Source organism: Rosa chinensis, chromosome 6, assembly GCF_002994745.2.
Source record: "Rosa chinensis cultivar Old Blush chromosome 6, RchiOBHm-V2, whole genome shotgun sequence".
Classification (NCBI taxonomy): Eukaryota; Viridiplantae; Streptophyta; class Magnoliopsida; order Rosales; family Rosaceae; genus Rosa; species Rosa chinensis.
In genome coordinates this window covers 32,195,904-32,217,170 of record NC_037093.1, presented here as the reverse complement: position 1 = coordinate 32,217,170, position 21,267 = coordinate 32,195,904, and the positions used below count along the sequence as shown (strand labels likewise).

The 21,267-nt window shown below is 36.7% G+C and overlaps 1 protein-coding gene across 4 annotated transcripts; it reads right to left on the bottom strand.

Moving 5' to 3' along the window:
• Positions 1-12,795: 12,795 nt before the first annotated feature.
• LOC112173827 (protein DECREASED SIZE EXCLUSION LIMIT 1) lies at positions 12,796-18,375 on the bottom strand. 4 transcript variants are annotated; one of them, XM_040509301.1, is made up of 15 exons: positions 18,314-18,375; positions 17,091-17,121; positions 16,436-16,794; positions 16,277-16,339; positions 16,132-16,203; positions 15,984-16,040; positions 15,681-15,883; positions 15,386-15,444; positions 15,205-15,298; positions 14,579-14,645; positions 14,153-14,235; positions 13,979-14,070; positions 13,699-13,805; positions 13,341-13,404; positions 12,796-13,034 (listed from the first exon to the last, which is right to left on the bottom strand). In XM_040509301.1, the coding sequence occupies exons 3-15, from the start codon at positions 16,543-16,545 to the stop codon at positions 12,936-12,938; spliced, it is 1,170 nt and encodes a 389-aa protein (XP_040365235.1). In that variant the 5' UTR covers positions 16,546-16,794; positions 17,091-17,121; positions 18,314-18,375; the 3' UTR covers positions 12,796-12,935. The 4 variants fall into 4 exon arrangements, with proteins under 4 accessions (XP_040365235.1, XP_040365236.1, XP_024167286.1 ...); XM_040509302.1 differs by having other exon boundaries at positions 17,037-17,121; positions 18,314-18,343; XM_024311518.2 differs by having other exon boundaries at positions 16,436-16,784; positions 18,314-18,328.
• Positions 18,376-21,267: the final 2,892 nt, after the last annotated feature.

Sequence of the window (21,267 nt, the reverse complement as noted above, 5' to 3'; positions counted from 1 at the left end):
TGTGCCAGTTCGGGTTAAGTGGACCTTTGATTTTAAATGATGCATGCAGATATTTTCTGAATTAATGATTTATTCGTTTATCGTTTCATTTATTAAGCTTATTATTTGGTTTCGAATATTAATTGGTTTGAATTATATTTCGAGCATATGGTTTGATTTCAAAATTTGATTTTGATTCATCTTGTGAACTGCTTTCGATGATGATTTCAGAGAATTAATTGTGATTTATTTTGATGTTGACTTTCAGGAAAGATTTTGTTTTTCCATTTGTTTGACCTTGAACTTTTGATGATTTATCTCTGATGATTGGTTATTGTTTGAATTTATGATTTATAATTTGATCTCGCTTATTTGTTATTGATTTGAGATTATTTTGACGCGTGGGACACGTCATCAATTTAATTGAATTATCACGAGATTCTCCTAGTACGGTTGGGAATTGTACTCATGAATTCATTTGTGAGAGTTTGGGGAAGCCTTATGGATTTATGGATTTACTGGTTTTTCGAATGTTTTTCTTCACCATACTTGGTTTGCTTTATTTTAGTCCTCCTCCTCACGTGAATTGCAGTCGAGGCTCCTCCTCACTTACTTTGTGTTTGTGGGTCGAAGTCGAGGATAGAGCCTAGGATGCTCCTTTGTTGTATGATGATATTCATCTTCCCCATACTTTATGTTTACTCTTAACCAACAGGGCTGGTATGTTTTAGGGATGGTAATGGGGCGGATTGGGGATGGGGTTCACAATACCATCCCCATCTCCGGGGTCATTCTCCATCCCCATCCCACCCCCACCCCAATCCCCAATAAAAATATATTGGGGATTCCCCGTCCCCATCCCCACTGGGGACTATGCCTCCAAACCTGCCCCAAATGCCTAATAAGAATTTAATAAATAAAATAATTTTTTTCTCATATTGCCTTTTTTAAAATTAAAATCTACAATAAATAAAATTAAAACATGATTAAATTCATAATTCAGTGAGTGCAAAAGTCAAAACACCATTAAAGTAAAAATATAGTCATTAAAGAAAATTAGTAAAAGTATATATTTGTGATTATATTATAAAAATAAATTAATATATATAAATTAAAAAAATTATATATATATAAATTAAATATATGTATATATTATTGGGGCAGGATTGGAGATGAGGATCACAATACCTTCCCCGCCCCATCCCCAATCTTAGATAGTGGGAAATGGGGATCCCCATCCTCATTCCCTATTTGTCCCCGAATTCTCCCCCTATTAGGGGCAGGTATCCAATGGAGCTCTGCGCTGCTGGGGATTTTTGCCATCGCTGGTATGTTTTAACAAGATTTTCGAGTTTAAAGAAATATGTTTTCTAAACCTTGCATGCATCGACATTTTATAAGTTTAAATTCATGGGAAAGTATTAAAGTTTACCATATTTAAATTATCTTAATTATTTATTTTTGTCAAAGGACCAAAAAATCGAAAAAATCGCCGATAATTGATAGGAGCATTTTAATGCGACGTTTTAACGGTTATTTCCTCATATTTACTTAGTTATCTCCTTAAATGAATCCCTTTAGTTTTAGAAAGTTTCTTTTTCTGGTTTTTAGAAAGTTTCCATTTTTCATTTCTGGAAAGTTTCTATTTTTCATTTCTAGAAAGTTTCTATTTCTCACTTTTAGAAAGTTTCTATTTTTCGTTTTAGGAAAGTTTCTATTTTCAGGTCCTTGGAGCTCAAAAGTGGAAATGAACTCACAAAAGGAAAGAGGAGCTAGCAAACGTTAAGAGGTGTGAAGATGAGACACAAAGGACTACACAAATGAGCAGAAATGAAGAAATAAGCTTTCCTGCTCCAACCAGGAGACCCTGTGCAAAAGAGGAAAGTGTATCAAGCAAGATTCCGAAGCTAACCAAGAAACTTGACCGAAATAATGAAGAAATGGCATTGGAAGATGACAAGGCTTGAAGGTGACGCAACAATGCCCAAGAACTCTATGAATTAACTTGGATTTTCGGCAAAATGGATAAAAGCCCATGGAATTAGGGTTTGTGACGCAATGAAACAATGTTGGAGGGTTTTGCCGTGAAATACCAAGAGGAAGAGAGAAAGTTGGCGTGAAAATCAAAGGGAAAATAAAAGATTACGCCAAGAGATTTTCTAGGGAGGAGTTTAAGGAAAGAAGAAGTGTGGACATCAAGAAAAAGCTCATAATGCTTCTAGATTCATTCCTATATTCCCTAAAGGTATTTTGGCCGAAATAAAAGAGAAAAATCAAAATATATTCATGCAATTTCGGCAACAATATATTAGGGAATCATTTTGGAGTTTTATGATTGGTTGGATGACACACTAGGGCTTACTTGGCAATTTATCATTGGTGGAAGCTATGTGGAATTATTAAATTAATTCCGTGGAAAATAAAAGAAGAATCACGGCTTGGAGACCAAGTTTTGCCGTCCCCTATATATACTCCCCTCCTCTAGACGTCTCACACACCCAATAATTCAGAAATTACTCTCTCCATAACGTGAAAGCTCTCTCCATTCTCTAGTTCATCTTCTGCGATTTCAAGCAAGGGAGGAAGAAGGAAGAAGAAGCCGTGAGCACCTCCCCTAATCCACCTTGAAGCTGTGAAGTTTTGAAGCTTGCTTTCGAGATTCATTAGTTCATCACTCAAGTTCTTCATCACCATCTCCATTCACGGTGTAATTCAACCTTCTTTCTTGTAATCACTTTTGATTTTCCTTGTTTGATTCGTATGAAGTTGTTCTAGTTAACAACAATATTTGAACAAAGTTTAATTCTGAAATTTTATGATTGAATGAAGATTTCGATTTCTATGATTGTGATTCTTTAGTTGCTTTTGTGAGTTTGTTCGATTAAATTTGCTTGATTGATATCTTTTATGTGTTTATCTTAAATGGTTCGAAACTTTTAGGGTTAGCATGTAATTGGTGCTAGATTTAAGTTTATGATTCACCTAATCGTTTTGTGAACTTGAATCAAAAGTAGTAAAGGTTTTGGACAAAAATCGAATTTAATTGAAAATGATTGCAATTAGATGAACTTATTCATACTAAGTTGTGCACTTAAGTTGATAACCTTTCTTTATGCTTATTACGTTGAACATGTTATGATTTGCTAGCTTTCTAGACTTTGATTGCATGTTTGATAGGATTGATCTGTGTGCTTTCACTTAAATTAATTAGTAAAGGAAAGTAAAATATGGGAAATCGTTTGCTTCAAATGTTTCACATGATCAACTTCTTTCGCATGACGTGGAAGAACAATTGTAGGGTTGATTCGAATTCAATTATGAGCTTGGTTTTGATCTTTGTTTCTTATGTTTCATTCTTGTATTTGTGTTTTTGTTTATACTTAGTTTTATTTCTTTCTTTTAAATTTCGAAAATCAAAAACCTAAACCCCCCTTTTTAATTCGTAAATTGTATATACTTGTGTAAATCTTATACTTTGTTTTTATTTTAATTGTTTAATTGTTTTACAATGACAGGTGTACCCTCAATCCCCGGAATAGAATGATCCCTACTTGCTTATACTACTAATGATATTTATAGGGTTAAATTATATGCTTGCTTAGATCGTATCAATAGTTTGGCGAAATTTTAGTTTTTTTGACACCTCGATATTATCCTTACTTACCATACAAATATCGGCCGAAATTATAGAAATTAAGCACTCAAACCCACGCGCCCAACTGATTTGAAATTACAGACAAAAACGCAATACACATGCATTTTCCAAGATTCGAACATTGGTTGCTTGTAGAGAATCAAAGCAACTCAACCATTCTCGCCACAATGAGTTTTGCTTCATTGGTACATATTTTTATATAAATACATATCTGTAAATTATGAATAACCTTTTATTATAGAAAAAAAAAAACATTTTCATTAAATTCATTTCGCAATTCATCTTCCACAGCCTCATGTTTCACACCAAATAATCTTGTGCTCTTATTTTTGTTTTTGTTTTTTGAGAAACTCTTATGCTCTTATTTCAATAATACTAAATTAGGTACATAATTATTTAATAGTACTAAGTCTTTGGTTTCTATAGTCTATTTTATTGGGCTAATTAATTATATTTACTATTCCATATATTTTTAAAACATTGAGAGTTTTAAGTTAAATTTTAAGAAAAGTCAGACGACTTAGTATATTCTAATTCACCTAAAATTTCTACAACCTAATATGTAACAATGTTTATTCAACATTTTCTTTTAAACTATAGTAGATAATCGATCAAATAAACGTATGCAAAAGTTTCATTCAAAATTTCAAAATTATTCTCTAAATTTCCATCATTTTTCTCGAATTTTTACCGATATCGATATTTCCTCGACGTCGAAATTTCTAATTTTTGAACTATCGATATATCCTCGATATTCGATATTTTAGTCCTTGATTTTTGTCCACTCACGCTAACATTTTTCAATTACTTTCCCCTAGGCCCTTCAATTTCAAATGCCCAATTTCAAGTGATGGCCCGACTATAGCGGTTCCCCATCATTTACTTTTCGGTGCTGATGTACTCATCAAGTGTGTAAGATACATGTTTAGTTGGCTTTACTTTAGGTACTTTGCCTCTTGTATGCTGACCTAATAGGGATTCCTCTGCGTTGTGGAAGATGTACTTATCTTGCACCTTTCCTTAGTGATGGTAGAGTAAGACTACTCTATAGGTTCAAGTTGTACTACAAATTGTGATTCGAGGTGGCTATCTCTTCCTCAATTCCAACAGTTTGTTGGAGCAGGGTTTAAAATGTGAGACTGGAGTTCGATTTCATGCTTGATTGTTTGAGATGAGTAACCATAACTTTGGGCTGTCTTCGAATACTATAATTGTTTCAGAATCAAGACTGTTGGTGGAAATGGAACTAGTGGTAATGGTGGTTCTGACTTTGAACTGAGTTTCGGAAAATGTGTTACATGATGTGATCGGTCTTTTAAGAGGCATTCGGAATATTACTAGAAATCGTTAAAGATCACTTGGGAATCTTAGTATTGGAGGTCTTTTTCCTGACCTGATGATTTGCAAAGAAATCCATATTGAAATTTCTCCAATTGGACACCTTATGGCAGCGTCATGTACAAATCACCCTCCGGTAGACAACTTGTCCTTAGTTTCAGATCGCTTAACTGTGTAGGGTGGAGAGAAAATTGAAGAAGAAATATTCTGGATTTTTAGAACCAGTAATCGTGTTTTCCAATGACTTTTGTCACTAATGATGGTAAGTGAAAAGTGGAAGTGATGACAGTAATGAGAGTTGTAAGTACAATGAAATTCTTAGGATTAATAATCTTGGGTCGTTGACCTGACCAAGGCATGGTGTAGTTTTGTTTGGAATAAAAGGAATTAATTCAAGGTACATTGACTTATGAATTGGTCTTCTTAAGTTGTTGATTGCAATGAGTAGGGAGATGTACAGAAGTGGGTTTTTGAAGTTGTTTTTGTGTTTCAAGTTTGAGTGATTGGAGGGATAATTGAAGTTTGAGTAATTGGAGGGATAATTAAAGTTTTACAATGGAGTTACGAACTTGGTCGATATTTAACTGGGAGAATTGGAATCAACTCTTCGTACGTGATATTGTGCAAGTGTGTGTCTTTGGTTATTCGACTGCGGTGAAATGGTTGAACGTAATTTCAGGGATTGACGGTTCTGACATCGTTGGGTATCCATAGCGGTTCAAGTGGAATTACTATGTGATACGGTGTTTGATTAAAGTTCTGAATCGTGAAGTCATGAAGATTGAATTGTGGTAGGTTCTGGGTGGAGCATTTAGTAGACAAAATGGTTGTGATATTATAAGAGTTGTTAGTGGAGTGACTTTAAGGAAATAATTTTTCCAGTTGGCTCCGGGAATATTTCAAGTCAAGGTTTGACCAGAGTTCTAGCATACATTGGGTGAAAAGTAATGTGGTTTGTCTGTTGGAGAGACGTATTTCAGTGGTGATTAATTTGAGAAATTGGTCGTTATGTGGTGGGACCACTTTTGAATCCGGGTATCGCTTTGTGTGATGCAAGATGTTGGACGGATGTCCTTCATTTTATATCAATGATGTTGTTCGAGGAAAGACCTTGTAAATTGTGTTTTGTCATTTCGGAAAACTTTTTGTTGCTCGAGGTGAATACTTGTACTAAATGGTTTGGTTTGGAGGAGTTGAGTGAGTTTTACTACCTTGGTGCCATTACTGGTGGCCATGAGTTAAGCTACTTGTGATTTTTGTTCTCACTTTGATCGATCTTTCTACAATATGGCGACTCTTGATTGGAAAAGTATAGAAAGTTGTTGGTACAATTGATATTCGGTCACCATCAGTTGAGTTAATTTGGAATTATTTGATTGGACCTAAGTTTTATCAAAGGTTTCAACCGACATTTGAAGTACTAAATTTTTGGGCTACTATGGTTGAGTTGTATTGTTGGATTAGTTCTTAGCGAGAAGAGATTTGAAATTTTTTTGGTGCAATCTTAGTTGGCGCATATTAGTTTTTGGGATTGTTATTGCAGCTGAAATATTGTTAATCAAGTTTATTGGGAGAGCGGATCTTCAACTACCTTATCCTCAGTTCAGCAAAGATAGTGTCGCTTGGAGATATCGAATTTGAGTCAAGTAAGAAGAGTTGATAATACTCAAGCACTTGCTAGTTCGACGATGATTGTTGGAATTCTTATACATGTGAGTAAATGATAGCACTTTATTTCGTAAATCAAACAGTTCAACTTTCGACGTCATTAATCTCTTTAGATATCAGCGTGCTTTATTATGTAATCAAGTTTGTTGGAGACTCCACCGTTTACTAAAGTCATTAGTTGGTGATTATAAGTCAAAACGAAAAATAAGGAAGAATAGATAGAGCATTAGAGTAATTGCCAGGACCCGAAATGAATTGTTCAACGTTCGATAGGACTGATTACTGGTGATACTAGCAGCATTTGATGATGAACTTCTTCAATACTTTATTTTCCTATTTTGGAAGTAGATTCCCTTTTCTGCAGTATTTGAAGTGTTATTCGTTCAAGTAATCGACTTTGATTTAACTTTGAGCCTTCCATCGTCGATATTCTACAACTTGTATTTGGACACTTATTTGAAACTTCTTTCAGGCTATTTCAAGCTGAAGGTTATTGCAATTTTCTTCATCAGTCGGTAAGAATTTTTCTGTGGTAAATCTATCTCTTAGGACGGTTGAGTTCAGCGGGGACGTTGTGGAAATCGATCAGACTACGAAACGGAAACCTAATCTTGCTGATTATCATCGAAGTCTATTGTTATGAAATTCAAAGATTATGTGCAACTACTTCTTCCCTGGCTGTAATTACTCTCATTCATCAAAAGATGTTTGAAGACTAATGTCAGTCACACTAGTAAAAAGTTTGAGACATATGTTGGATCATAATTCATATATATAATTATGCCCTAAAACATGTAAATTACTTGTTCTAAAAGTCCAATTTAGTGTCAACTAATCTAATTCCATGTTTTGTAAAAAATCTTAACAAGAGGAGAAAAAAGTAAAATTCCGCGAATTTCCATGCACCACCACTTTTGGCAGCACAAGTATTTCGTGAAGCAATTCCAGAAAAATAGGAGTTTAAGTGGAGCAACGAAGGCATTAACCATGAATTACTGATGCAAAGGACGAAGTTAGATCACTCATTTGGCCGAAAATCACAAGAGAAGTCCACGGAAATCGTTGTCCAATATAATTGCTGGAAAGGAGAAAACTGCAGTTCAGAATCAGCTTATCGCATAACAGTTTTGGAGAGCTTTTCTTGCAACCTTCCAAGTAGAATCTTGTAGAAAGGGCTAGCATTCCTTGAAGACATGATGTTGTAGTACAGCATGAACCCAAGAGCTGGTTAGAAATGCCATCAAGGCAGCGGGAATTAATACTCAAATTAGACTTACCGAGAAGGCAGAAACTGTCAGCTTTTCACGAAGTTTTTTCGGAGATCTTTTCTAGAGACTTACTTGGAGTTTTTCTTGAAGGTTGTTGATCATTCTAGAAGACATGATGTCATAGAGTATGTAGGAGTCGAGCACGATCTAGAAACATGACAATAGCAAGTCAAACCTAGTCCAAGAAAGAAGCTTCACAAGCAGAAAACGAATCCTAGTCAAATAAGAGTAACTTGGCCAAGAATCCTTTTTGGACGGCTTTGCTGTGCATTTTTAGAAGGTTTATGATGCTACAATTATCAAGGAGAGTCCTAGAAGAATCCTACAAGAGTATGGCAAGATTAGTCCATCATATTATCCTTTGGATAACAGGCATTCCCATGTACTTTCTCTCTCATGCTTGTCACATTGACTTTGGTGACCCAAAACCATCCCAAAACTCTTCGTTTTCATGTTTCCCTTGGGCAATAAAGAGAGCTGGTTGCTCCTCTCTTCTCCTAAGTCATCTTTTTGTACTCTACACTCTAATAGCTCATCATTACTTCCCTCTTTTTACTCCATCTCTTCCATACCCATTTTTCCTTGTTTTTGGGATCTATTACCACTATCATACTCCACATCCATGCTTCTTACAAGGCTATGACTGTTTTCTTTGATTTCTAATCACCATTTCACATCTCTCTCCATCTTTTTAAGCACCTCTCCTCACAAGGAAGAGGGCATCACCCATATACCACTCCATTACATCTTTTTCTCTCTATATATTCTCTACAATCCACTACCATCTCCTCCACAAAACCTCCATCACCACCACCATCAATCCAAAACCTCCATCACCATCACCATCAATCCATAACATCTATTACCACCACCACCAAATTCATCATCTTTTCCATCTACCCATTCTATTTCATATACATAAAGTTTCACCACTCCATCGTTTCACCACTCCATCATTTCACCACTTGATCATTTCTACATCTCATATTCTATCATATATCTTTGAAGAAGAAGGAGAGGAGTCTAGCATCACTTGAGGAATCATTATCACCATGACAAAACCTTCATGAGTTCATTTACACCATCCTCGATTTGATTATAACTAGTCAGTTCTCTATCTCTACTTTTTAGTTTGATGTTCATAAACATGTTGGAGCTTATGTATTTAATTATGAGTGAGTAGTTAGTTTGTTGGGGCTAGGGTTGAAAGCCCTTGCCAATCTTGTATGACTTTGATGTAAATATTATATTTGATGCACTTTTCTTTAGCACTTTAACATGTTAGTTCAAGAGTTGAATGTTTATAAACTTAAATCAATTTGGGTATGATTATTTGCCATGACATGAGAAACAATTAGGGCTTGATTAACCTTAGTTGTTTGAATCATGATAGCATATCATATGTGCATGTTGGGGTTGTGAACTACAATCACTTAGAGATAAGCTTGGTTGGTTTGCATAAAGCTTTATGCATGTGATGCCCCAGAAATTGGTAATTATTTTCCGAGGATTTTCCGGAATCTAATTTTTGGTTGTTAGACGGTTTTGTGGCTCGTGGATGGAGTGGAAGTGTTTCGGATGAATTTTTTTTCGGAAAGTATGACTTTAGGGGGGGGGGTTGCAAAGGTTGACTTTTGAAGCATTGGGATTCTCCGAAAACTTCCTTCGCGATGTAGAGCGCGTCGATACGAGTTCGTGGACATGTGGTTCGCGTCAATCGGAGTTCGTATGAGAAAGTTATGGTCATTGGAAGGAATTTCCATTTTGGTATAAATAGAAGTTTCCCAAGTTGGAAACTTACTATTTTCATTTGGTTTCCTTTTCCGGAAACTCACTTCCTCTCTCTTCTCTCTCGGCTGCACCTTCAGAAACAAAATAATCCGACTGACCCGACCCGGACCCGGTCGACCCGACCCGACTTTTCAGGCGAACTGCGGCGGTCTCCGGCGACGAAACTTTCCAGATAGGATCGTCTCCTCCTTCTGGTCGTCCTTATGGTGTCCTCTAGCGCCGATTCTCGGTGGTGGCGGCAGTAGAAGGCGGTGCAGATTTGTGTTTTCGGACCCTGTCGGAAATCCTTGTTCCGACGTCGGCGGGGCTTCAAGTTGAGCTTGGGAAGCTCAGAGCAGCCTCCTTGATCGATCCTTGGTGGTTGTTTGGATCGATTCACGTGAAACTTTGTTCAACTCAGTTTGGATTACTGTTCACGGCTTGTGAGGTAGTTTTCGACCCCTTATGCTTGTTTTCTGACTTCGAGCTAGTTATGAAAGTTCACAAGCATGCTTAGATGAAGAACTTTAATGTTGGGAGTTTTGTGAAATATTGAGTTTTGGCCGGCGGCGGTGCGCCACTACCTGTTGCGGCGTTTCGGTGGTGTTCCGGCCACTTAAGGAACTGTTTTTGGTATTATATATGTTCTACGCGTTGATACGAGCGTTTCGATATATAATATGCAAATTTTGGAGTTCGTATGGAATTGTTATGATTTTTGCAATTTCATACCAATCGATTTATTCTATCAGTGAGGATTCGAGCGTCCGATCGACTTGTGGTTTGGTCACATCGATCGTGGACGTATTCCGGAGACTTTGGGAGGTCTCGGATGTAGTTTTGCCTCGATTGGAGCCACTTTGGGGGATTTTAGTTCAAAACAGGGGTTTTGGACTTAAATCGGTTGTGAATCGTTACTGATTTGAGATCATTGGTGAATAGGTGCTTCTAAAAGATGAATTGGACAAGTTGTTGGCGAGAGTGTTAGTTCGGTTTTGTATAGAAGACGCAACGGGAGTTTCGAGGTGAGTAATCTCACAAAGTTCATTCACGAACGGGAAAACCCTTATTGTTTTGAGAGTTATTTATTAACTGCAAACTATAGTTGGTAGGCATTCCTGAGCGGATGATTACATATAGATATATATTTACGTGAAATATATATGTTTTGGTGGGTTGTGGATTTATGAAAACAATATGCATGAAATGATGCTTTGTATTGTTTTGGGGTGTGGCTTTTGGAAAACAAATGATTGTGGAATTGATTGATTTCGATTTGTTTTGAAAAGCATTGAGATTTGGGAAAAGTGTTGAGATTTGGGTATGAAAACAATATGCATGAATTGATGCTTTTTATGGTTTTGTGTTATGGCTTTTTCGGAAAACAATGATTATGGAAATGTTGGTTTCGATTGTTTTCAAAAGCGTTGCGATTTGTGTAACATTTTGGGTCCAGTGCGACTCCTTTAATGTTTTGCTCCAAGGGATAGTGCGGCCTGAGGACTGAAGGTCTATGACTTTGGGCAAAATATCAGGTGATCACGTCTTTGGCCGGACGAATGGTTACGTTTTCAGTTAGAGCTCTAATCTGTCTGCCATATAGGTAATTCATGGGGTAACGGGAATTGGTTATTGACAACTCATGACATTACGTATTTTTAGGGAACAAGGTGTGAGTTACTTCCTTATTAATGGTTTTTAAGGGGACAAGGTGTGAGTTGTTTTCCTTATTAACGTTTTGATAGAAATCAAGGTGTGAGTTGCTTTCTATGGTACATTTGATAGGAAACAAGGTGTGAGTTGTTTTCTATGTTTTATTGATAGAATTCAAGGTGTGAGTTGCTTTCTATGGTACGCTTATGGTACAACTGATAGAATTCAAGGTGTGAGTTGTTTTCTATGTTTTACTGATAGAAAGCAAGGAGTGAGTTGCTTTCTATGTTTTATTGATAGAATTCAAGTGTGAGTTGTTTTCTATGTTTCGTTTTAAAAAGAAACAAGGTGTGAGTTGCTTTCTTTTATTTCGATTTGAAAGGAAATTAAAGTGTGAGTTATTCTTCTTTATTTCGTGTTTTAAGGAATCAAAACGTGAGTTGTTTTCCTCGTTTTGGCGTGAGTTATGCATGTGTGTTTTGAGTTACTCACACGGGCTTGCAAAAGCTTACCGGGTTTGTTGTGTGGCAACCCGGTACACTATTCAAACGGTGTAGGGGTTAATCCTGCAGGTTAGGATAATCGAGGTTGAATCGGAGATAGCGCCCTTGCAGCTTTACGGTAGGAAGCCATTTTTGTGACTTTACCGTTGATAAGGACTTCCGTTGTATAGTTAACTCTGAGCAGCATTTACGTTTTATTTTGTTATTGACAATTTAATTCGTAAGCTTATGTAATATATGACTCTATGGAGCGGGTTAATATTGAGATAGTGGGTTCAGGGCATCAATATGTACTTGGGTTAAAAGGGAAAAAGTTTCCAGGTATTTTGTATTGATGGCTGAACGTTCACGCATATGTAATTATGGGATTATATATCGATTTTCATGTGTGTAAAATCAGGGGCGTGACAATGCACTTAGATAAATGCATTAGATACCTAACCGGATTGAAATGCATGACTTAAGTAGTTAATAAGTACTACACCCGAAAGGGGTTGCTTGATATAATCACAGGAGCACGTCCTTTGTCATGCCTGAGAGGAATGCAAGGAGAGAAATTGGCTAATTAAAATGACATCATTCACTATAAAAGCATCATTGTTTGCAAGAGAAGCTAGAGGTGAAAACCTCAAGTCCTAACTCCCATCTATTTCATTACATCTAATTTACCTTAGCCTAGTTTACATTTCAAATATTCATTTCGTTGTTTCCGAATCAATCATCTCCAAAACCAAAACCAAACCACTAACCCATCTTGCATATAATCACCATGAACTTTGGTTCACTTATGAGCGTCCTTTAAGTTTTCCTTAGATAGAGTAAGTTTTCCAATCCCTTAGATACGATATTCCCTATTCATAATCTCCTACACTATAACTTGACCCTTATATTTGAGAGTGGCTATTTGGTTAGCAACAGAGAATGGAATCGTTATGCAAATTTTGGCTAACAGAGAATGGGATTGTTATGCAAATGTCGGGTATCTTCTAGATGTCATATACGGATGCAGAATAGGCTCCAACAATATTTGACATATTGGTTAAAATATATATACAGAAACAGAAACATTTACTGATTCTCGATGCGATTCTAATATAACTCTCAGGTTTGAGGAGTATAGAGTTTCCAAAGTGCCACCACTGTGTCCTCTGATGCAGAAGCCATGAGCTTACAGTCTGGTGAATAAGAGACTGCATTACACTGCAAAAGACCAAAGAACATGCAATAATCAGGCCCTCAATAGTGTGTAAAGCACCGAAATTAGAGAGTATCCTATATAATATACACAAAATCAGGCGTTAGACTGTTGAAGCAGCCTTGGTCATATGGACAGTGCAATACGAACTTTTCTTTCTTAGGTTACTTTTTCTAGTTATTTAAAGAAAAGAACAAATGAACACTTATTTTTTAGAACATATAATAACTCAAATGAGAGAAATAGAAATGCATAAATGCCCAAACTGAGAATCTTTGGATAGATATCATCTGCCAAGAGTAATACTATACCGTTGCATGGTGATACTTCAATATTGCCAAAGCATTTCCTTTGCGATAGTTATATACTCTCACTCTGCCATCAAGAGGTAAAAAGGAAAAAGAGACATGAGAATGCAGAAAATAGGAGATAATATGGCCTCAGTGCAACAAAGGTGACTAATAAAGAATCACTGTTAGGCCTTTCTTTGCAAGAAAATAGAAAACATGAATTCTGAATTTTTCTTTTGTTTTGTAAGTTCTTTATTTAATGTTTTTTTTTTTTTTTTGGCAGTGTCTAACTGAATTGCATGTCCTTGAAACTTACGACAATTAATTACATGACTAGAATATATCATTCAGAACTCAAACAGAGAGATTAATTCACAACCTGTGATCCCAGCCAGCTGTTGCAAATATTTTACCATCAGGTCGAATAGAGGTGCTTGATATGCCAGGTCGCTCCAAATCAATTTCTTTTTTTATCACACATGTACCCTAGGTTGGAGAAGACACAACAGGAAATAGAAAGAATAACATCAGATTTACGTATGAAAGTGTTATATTCTATCTGTTTGTCCAAGTTAAACATCTGCCACCCATCTAAAAAGTTAAGAGGCCTGATATGCAATAAATCTAGTAATACAAACTTACAAAGATAGGAAAGTTACCATGGAATTATCCAAACTGTAGAGCACTATTTTTTCATCTGCAGCTCCTGAGATACCACCATTGCATGAATCATCAATGCATAGGCTTAAAACTGCAGAAAAAGATATATGAAGAACATGAGAAGAATAAAAGGAGAAGGTGCGATCTAGTTCTTTGGATTCTGATTCCCACACCTGGCTCTGAATGAAACTTGACAGATGTAACTGGAACACCTGGATTTCTAATATCCCACCAAAGCATGGAGCCATCCTCATAACTGCATTATGTAGAAAAAACCACAATAATATCACATAAACAAACACAATCACATTTCATAAATCAAACACAAAATTTGCCACGAATTTCAAGACCCAAAACCAAATACAGAATGTTACTGCTATACTGATTAGAGTTCTTATGCACATGAATGCACATGACAAAAATATGAGACATCACAAATCTACTGGTACCACACTCAGAGGTGATGAATCCAATATATCAAATTAGTATCAATGTCAATTATTACAATATACTGATATAGCTTTGCATACTATGATCTTGTAATGTCTCCACCGCAGTCATAGACATACTAGATTGGTAATGAGAATAGAAGAATATACCCAGCCACGACATTTAGGAATCCCTGTGATTCTGATGGTAAAAATGCTTGAACTGCCATGCACATTCCTACCAAGAAACAATGACTACAATGTCAAAGGTAGGATCAAATGACAGGAAAGACAGAACAGAAAGGTGATAGTCCAAGGTAGTCTTCAACAATAAAACATAATTTGTGTTTAACAATGATTTACATCACTTGAAACAATTGTTGGATCGATTAAACATATGATCATAGTTGAACCACCTGCCTACTGTACACATACAAAACTATCAAATTGGGGTACTAGAGCAAGGAAAATCCTCCCACTAAAAAGATCTTTTAGAGACCTTTATACAAAACTAACAAATTGGGCAACTTGAACAAGGAAAATCCTCCCACTAAAAAGATCTTTTAGAGACCTTTATACAAAACTAACATATGACCTATATAAGAGACAATAAATTGTGCATGCCAGCAGGCATTAGTAGCAACACTTTAAATAAACATGTTTCTGAACCAATAATCCTTTCAACTTAAATAATTTGATTTATGAAGGAAAACATATGATGGCCCTATCTTTGTTAATCTAAGTCCATTTCTACCCAGTCATTAGGTAGTCAAATGTCAATGGAATTAGTAACTGACCTCTTTCCTTGGTAGAAATAGCTGAGGAGCCAGCAGAACAGCTTTGAGGTAGTCGCATACACCTTTCTGCAGTATTAAGATCCCAAATCTCAACCTTGGCACATCAACCACATGAAGATTATGAACAATTGAGCCTAAGGAATGAGGAAAAAAGTAAACATAATCAAGGTTGCGTATAAACCTCAGAAGACTGCTCTCCTGCTATAGCAATGTATTTAGATCCTGCAACTTCAGTATTTTCTGTTTCAAGAAACACTGTCCGTTATTGTTCAAGCTTCTAACCGTCTAAGGGCAATGAACACAATAAATGTATAATACTATAATCCACACGTACAAACTTCAATTCTAATAGATATGCATTATATGTGTGTGTGCATATGTATAATTGTATATACAAACCTCAGCCCTCGCACCCTGGAAGAAACTACTAAAGTGCATTTACAACTTGTTCTATCAGACTACCGATCTTAACAAACCTTCATTGGTTCTAGACAGCTCAGACAGATTCCCTTGGACCTTTTCTTCACTATCATCCAGAGTATCTGCATCAGTAGTCTCCCTCTCACCTCCGTCATGATGCTTTGGCCCGTCAACTTGTGTAGAACAAGAATGAGGTCTCTTTACCAACGAAAGCTTACAGAAGTGGTAAGCATTTGTCGCAATCATCACAGAGGGAGCCCTGCAAGGCAAACGAGGCGCATAAACCAATCAAATTTTTTAAACAGAAAACAACAATATCTAATAGCTATAGCCAAAAACCACGAGAATTAGCTAACAACCTGGATAGACCTCCATCTCCAATATCCCAGCACTTAACAGTTCCATCCCTACCCTGGCTACACAAACATTCTCAAATTTCATTACTTGCTCTAATACTACAGCAACAGCCAGTAAGTAAATGAACACAGATAGAAAAACAAAAAGCACCTGATAACTTTGTCAGCTCCAATTGAAGAGCTACAAGCAACAGAAGCAACCCCATGTGCCGCATTATGCACCCTGCGTGGGAAAATTTCATTCTTTTATTCTCGAAAACTAACAGCATAAAATCTTGAAACAAAATGCTACTTACCCTGCTGATATTATCGTCCGATTCTGCAGTGTGTCCCAAATCCGCAACTCACCGTCTGCGGAACTGAAAAAGAAAAAAGCAGAAAACTTGATCAAATAGGTAACTATCTGAAGCAGAAGAATAATAATGATAAAAGTTGGGATTGGATTAAAATGGTACCCAGTGTATAAGAGAGGTTGAGATGGATGGAAACAAAGGTCGGTGACAGAGGCACGGTGACCTCTCAGCACAGCCACTGGGTCCGGCGGTTGCCGTCTCTGTTTGTTCATTGCTTCTGCGATGACCGTAAAGTGTGGACGGCGCCGTTCCCAATTAGCACTCGAGTGCGGTTGAAAGTCTCGCCGTAATATTCGTACCGAGCTTACCACGATCCTTTATGACTTAAGGGAGTCAAGGGACTGTTTGGGTCTTCTTTTTTCCCCTTACAAGGGAGTCAAGGGATTTTTCTTTTGCTATTATTTTATGATAACTAGGAAATGCCCCCGCGCAATGCTGCGGGTTTATTTTCCTGCAATAGTCTTTTTTCACAAATGTTGTATGTAATGCAGTTGCAATAATAAGCTAAAACACAGTAGCTCAGAATGTTATACCATAAATGAGATAATCATATGTAGATGATAGCCACTGAGGAAAGAGGCTTCACTAAGGAAACAACCACAAATTTTGTGCTGTACTTTCATTGATATGCTTACAGAAGTTACAATTGTAGTAGAAATCAATCACTACAGTGATAACAGAATATAAAGAGATCGATATGTACCAACTGCACAATTATGCGTGATTAAAATATCATATGTTGGCTAAGGTCTCATACCCGTACACTCCCGGAATCAAAGTTATCGAAACTGCAATATTTTAATTACCATCAGAATCACTAACAATCACAAACATTTGTACTAATGTTGAAAAGATAAATTGAAATTGATACAAACCAAAGTCCCAATTTTGTTGATGTCAGATTATTATTTAAAACGAAATCAAAACATAAAAGATGATGAGGCACATCAAAAGATAATTATTAGAACCCAGAAGTTATCTTGACAACAACATAAAAATTGAAATCAAACACCATCTGGAAATAGAATTTCCCTTGACAATTTATTACAAAATGTGCACATCAAAACAAAGGGCAAACAACATTTCTCTCTGTCTCTCTTTCTGCAAGTGCAGCAAATAATACCAAACAACACTGTTAAGCAAGACAATGCTGATCTTCAAAAAATCAGGGAAAGTAAATTGAAACAGCAAAATCCTTTGTCAAGAAAGTACATGTTTTGAGAAGCAAAAAGTTCCTTTCCCTTCTTATTTTACTTTTTGGCTGATATTCTGTCATTCCCTTGCCAGTAACTTCTTTAATTCTCTTCAAGCCTTTCAATATCAGTAGAAATGCTACTCTTTCATCAGTCAAACACGTTCCCATTACCAAACCACAGAAATCCATACTCCAACAATAAGCAAATTTCACTAACTCGACTCCGAAAATAGAACAAATTCAGAAGCCATAGAACAACAAATAGCTGTTGTATTGTTTCATATTCCCTTCAAGCCTCTGAATTTACATGAGAAAAAGACTCAATTTTAGTTTGACTATGATTGTACATTGGATTCTATAGTTTAAGTTTAATGCTCATATCCTTATAGTTTCTGATAAAATTTCAGTTACGTTAACTGAACCGATGTGCCACTCAAAAGATTTGGATAAGGGCTAGATAGAATCTGGGGGAGAATATAGGAATTAAAGTTTGATTTCGCAGTGACGGCTCATTGCGTTGTGTTAACAGAGATTGATGAATACCAATTAGACATGATTGCAACTTGGAAGTAATGGTAACCCAAAACCAACAGTTTAGAACTCCTATATGCGAAAAAATATGCTAACCAAGTTGAATACCAAAAAAAGAATCAATCTTTATTCTTTCACAAACCCAAAACCAAGCTAACCAAACAACGAAGTGGAGAAGCAAAAACAACCAAAACGTAGCAAGGAATTCAAGAACCCAAGTCTCTATACATAAAACGTAGCAAGGAATTCATTACCTGACGCAGCTGCTGCTGTTCCGTTTATGAGGCAGAAAGGAGGAAAAGAGAGTCTCGGTCTGAGAGGCAGAAGGGAGCAAGAGAGAGGAAAAAACAGGTCAGTGGCAGAGCAGTAAAAACTATTCAAATGAGGGCAAAATAGTCTTTTTGGTCACGAACGAACAGTAATGAGGGAATGAACAGTCAAGTATAATTAGTTAATTACGATCGTTTTGTTAAACTTAAAAACAAAAAACAAAAACCTACAATTACAACACCTAAAACAAGGTATTATAATGAAGGGGTTGTGCCCGTTTGCCCAAAAACTCATGGTATTTTGCCCATTCAATCCATCATCCTTGTATTTTGCCCATTTACACAACTTTTAGGTGAAAAGACTCATAAGGGTAGTCCTTTCTAAGTAGTACCTAGTGTATCATATGCTGACTTTTTGGGTCCAAAACTCATTTTTTCTTAGAAAATCTTGTTCTAACTTCTGAAAAAAAACAAAACTAGCCTTCAACATGCCCAAGTTTTTCACCTAACGGCCTCCTGCCTAACGGTGATTTAACAGGCGGAATCACTGCTGCTTGTTTCTATCCTAAGCTGTGGCAAGTTTTTTCTAAAAAACCAGGAATTCTGAACTTAAAGAAAGTATAAGATACTGGCTGAACATGATTAAAGATAAGAACATAACAGAAAACTTGACTTGCTGACTTAAAAACTGATGAAGTGGGTGAACACACTGAAATTATTTATATAAACATAATTACAAAGCTAAAATTTCAGAGCCTCATTCTCAGGTAAACAGCTAAGAAGCTGTTTAGCTATCCATAAGAATGATTACAGTACTTACTTGAAATGAAAGCACACTTCTTCACACAGGCAGGAAGGAAAATCACTCTGCTACTAGAACTAATCTGAACTGATATCGAAATTTTCGAATGCCTTCTAAAGGAAGCTAAAGCTCCTTATATAGGGAGTGGAACTCAAATTACAATTCAAAACAACAAAATGTACAGAACGACTCCGTGATTTCCTGCTTTCCTTAGTGCTCCTGCTGGTGGAGGTCGACTGGGGAAAAGCAGATTCTTTTAGGTGAAATGTTTTTCACCTGCTTTTTGAAAAGCAAAAGTCACTTTTGAGAAGAGTCCAAAAGAACTTTCGGTGTTTTCTACACCTGCTGTTTCACATGTTCTCGTCGGTTTCTGAGTTGTGACCGAGGACAAACGAGTCGTTATCTGCCTGGGCCATCCTTGCTGTTGTTGTATTGTCTTCGACATCTGTATCAACATACATCTTGTAATGGTTGTCTGTTTCAAGCTTTTCCACCCATCGTAAGCATGCCAGTGTCGAATCTATCTCCTTTCTGGTAAGAGATAGGAATAAGTCACTGCTGACTACGTCAGGATGATCGTAAGCAGTGATGATAATTTTCTCTCCTGCTGCCAGGAAGGTATTGTAGGTATCTTCAGAGATGATCTTTTTGATATATTCTAGAGTCATGGCCTTCATCCATGGGATGCTTGAGTTTGGTTGGCCATTGTACCCTACACAGGCTGGTTGAAGATATTTCCTTTGAATAATTCTTACATAATGATAAGGAGGAATATATTCAATTTCACCGTTTGCCTTCTGGATCCATTCTGGAGGAGTGGATCTGAACTTCAGTCGAAGCATACAGTCCTTCTTTCTTACATTTTTGACTGTGTTGACAATGATAGGCGGCAAACCTTTTAGATCATCATTTGTTTTAGTCCACAGATTATGGACAAAACCATTTTCAACAAGCCAAAGCTTGTGTTCTTGAGGATGTTCACTCTGAACATTAACCAGGTATCTTCCAACATAAGGACCTGAAACAATAAAGAGAGTTGGAGGAACTAGGTCTTCTGGATTATGTCTTCCTATCAGACTATGGAATTCATGCCAGTCTGATTCATTGAGTGCCATGATAGGAACCCTAGCACTTTCTGGACTTTCAAGGAAGAGAAATTTTTCTTTTCTTACAGCACTCTGCTGTATATGACTTTCTTCAAATTGTGGTCTGGCATTCTCATATAGTTCTTCAGCTAGTGCAAAGAGTGCCGGGAACATTAGACCACTGCTTCTTTCTTGAAAGGCAAATAAGAGATTATCTAGGATTGCCTTCTGGTGATAAGCAAGTCTCCTGCCAGTTCTGAACACAGGAGTATCAAAAGTTCTTAATTCATAATTAAAAACATTTATGACTCCAGTTGGAGTTGGTCTGCTTTTTGGCAAAGCAGCAGCCATCAACGGTCTTGATGAGCCTTTACCGTCTGCCGTTTGAGACGGGCTAGCCAATCCTTTACCCTGGGATTGATCAGTTGAGGCTAATCCTTTAGGACTTAGCAGAAACCTTTTAAGAACCTTTTCTTTGGTTTCCATAGGATCTTCTTGAGGTTCATGTTCTTTCCCAGTTCTTCTGCTTCTGGGATTACGACCTTCGTCGTCTTCTCTTTGGTTGAACATTGCCATTTCCCTGGTCAATGCGTCTGGAAGATAATTCTTGTTACCTGCAATTAATTCAACATTATAATCATATTGGTTAAGAAATAATTGCCAGTTTGCTAATCTCCCTCTATCAGCAGCTTTATCAAGTTTGAAATTTTTGAAATTCTTTACTCTGGCACAATCGGTGCGGACAGTAAAGGGTTTTCCAAGAAAAGCTGGAGAATTTAAAATCGTTTTTTTGACAGCCAAAATTTCTTTTTCCCCTGTGGGATAATTCAGTTCTGCAGGGCTGAATTTGCCACTACAAAATTTGCAGATCTTTTCAATGTTAGTTCCAGGCGTTTTTGCCAGAACCACACCAGACCAATAATTATCGCTCGCATCTGTCTGGAGAATAATTTCATCATTTTCTTCTGGTTGTTGAAGAGGAGGGAGGTTTTTGCAGAGATTTTTTATCTGCTTCACTATCTTTTCATCATCTTCTGTGAAGTTCCATTTTC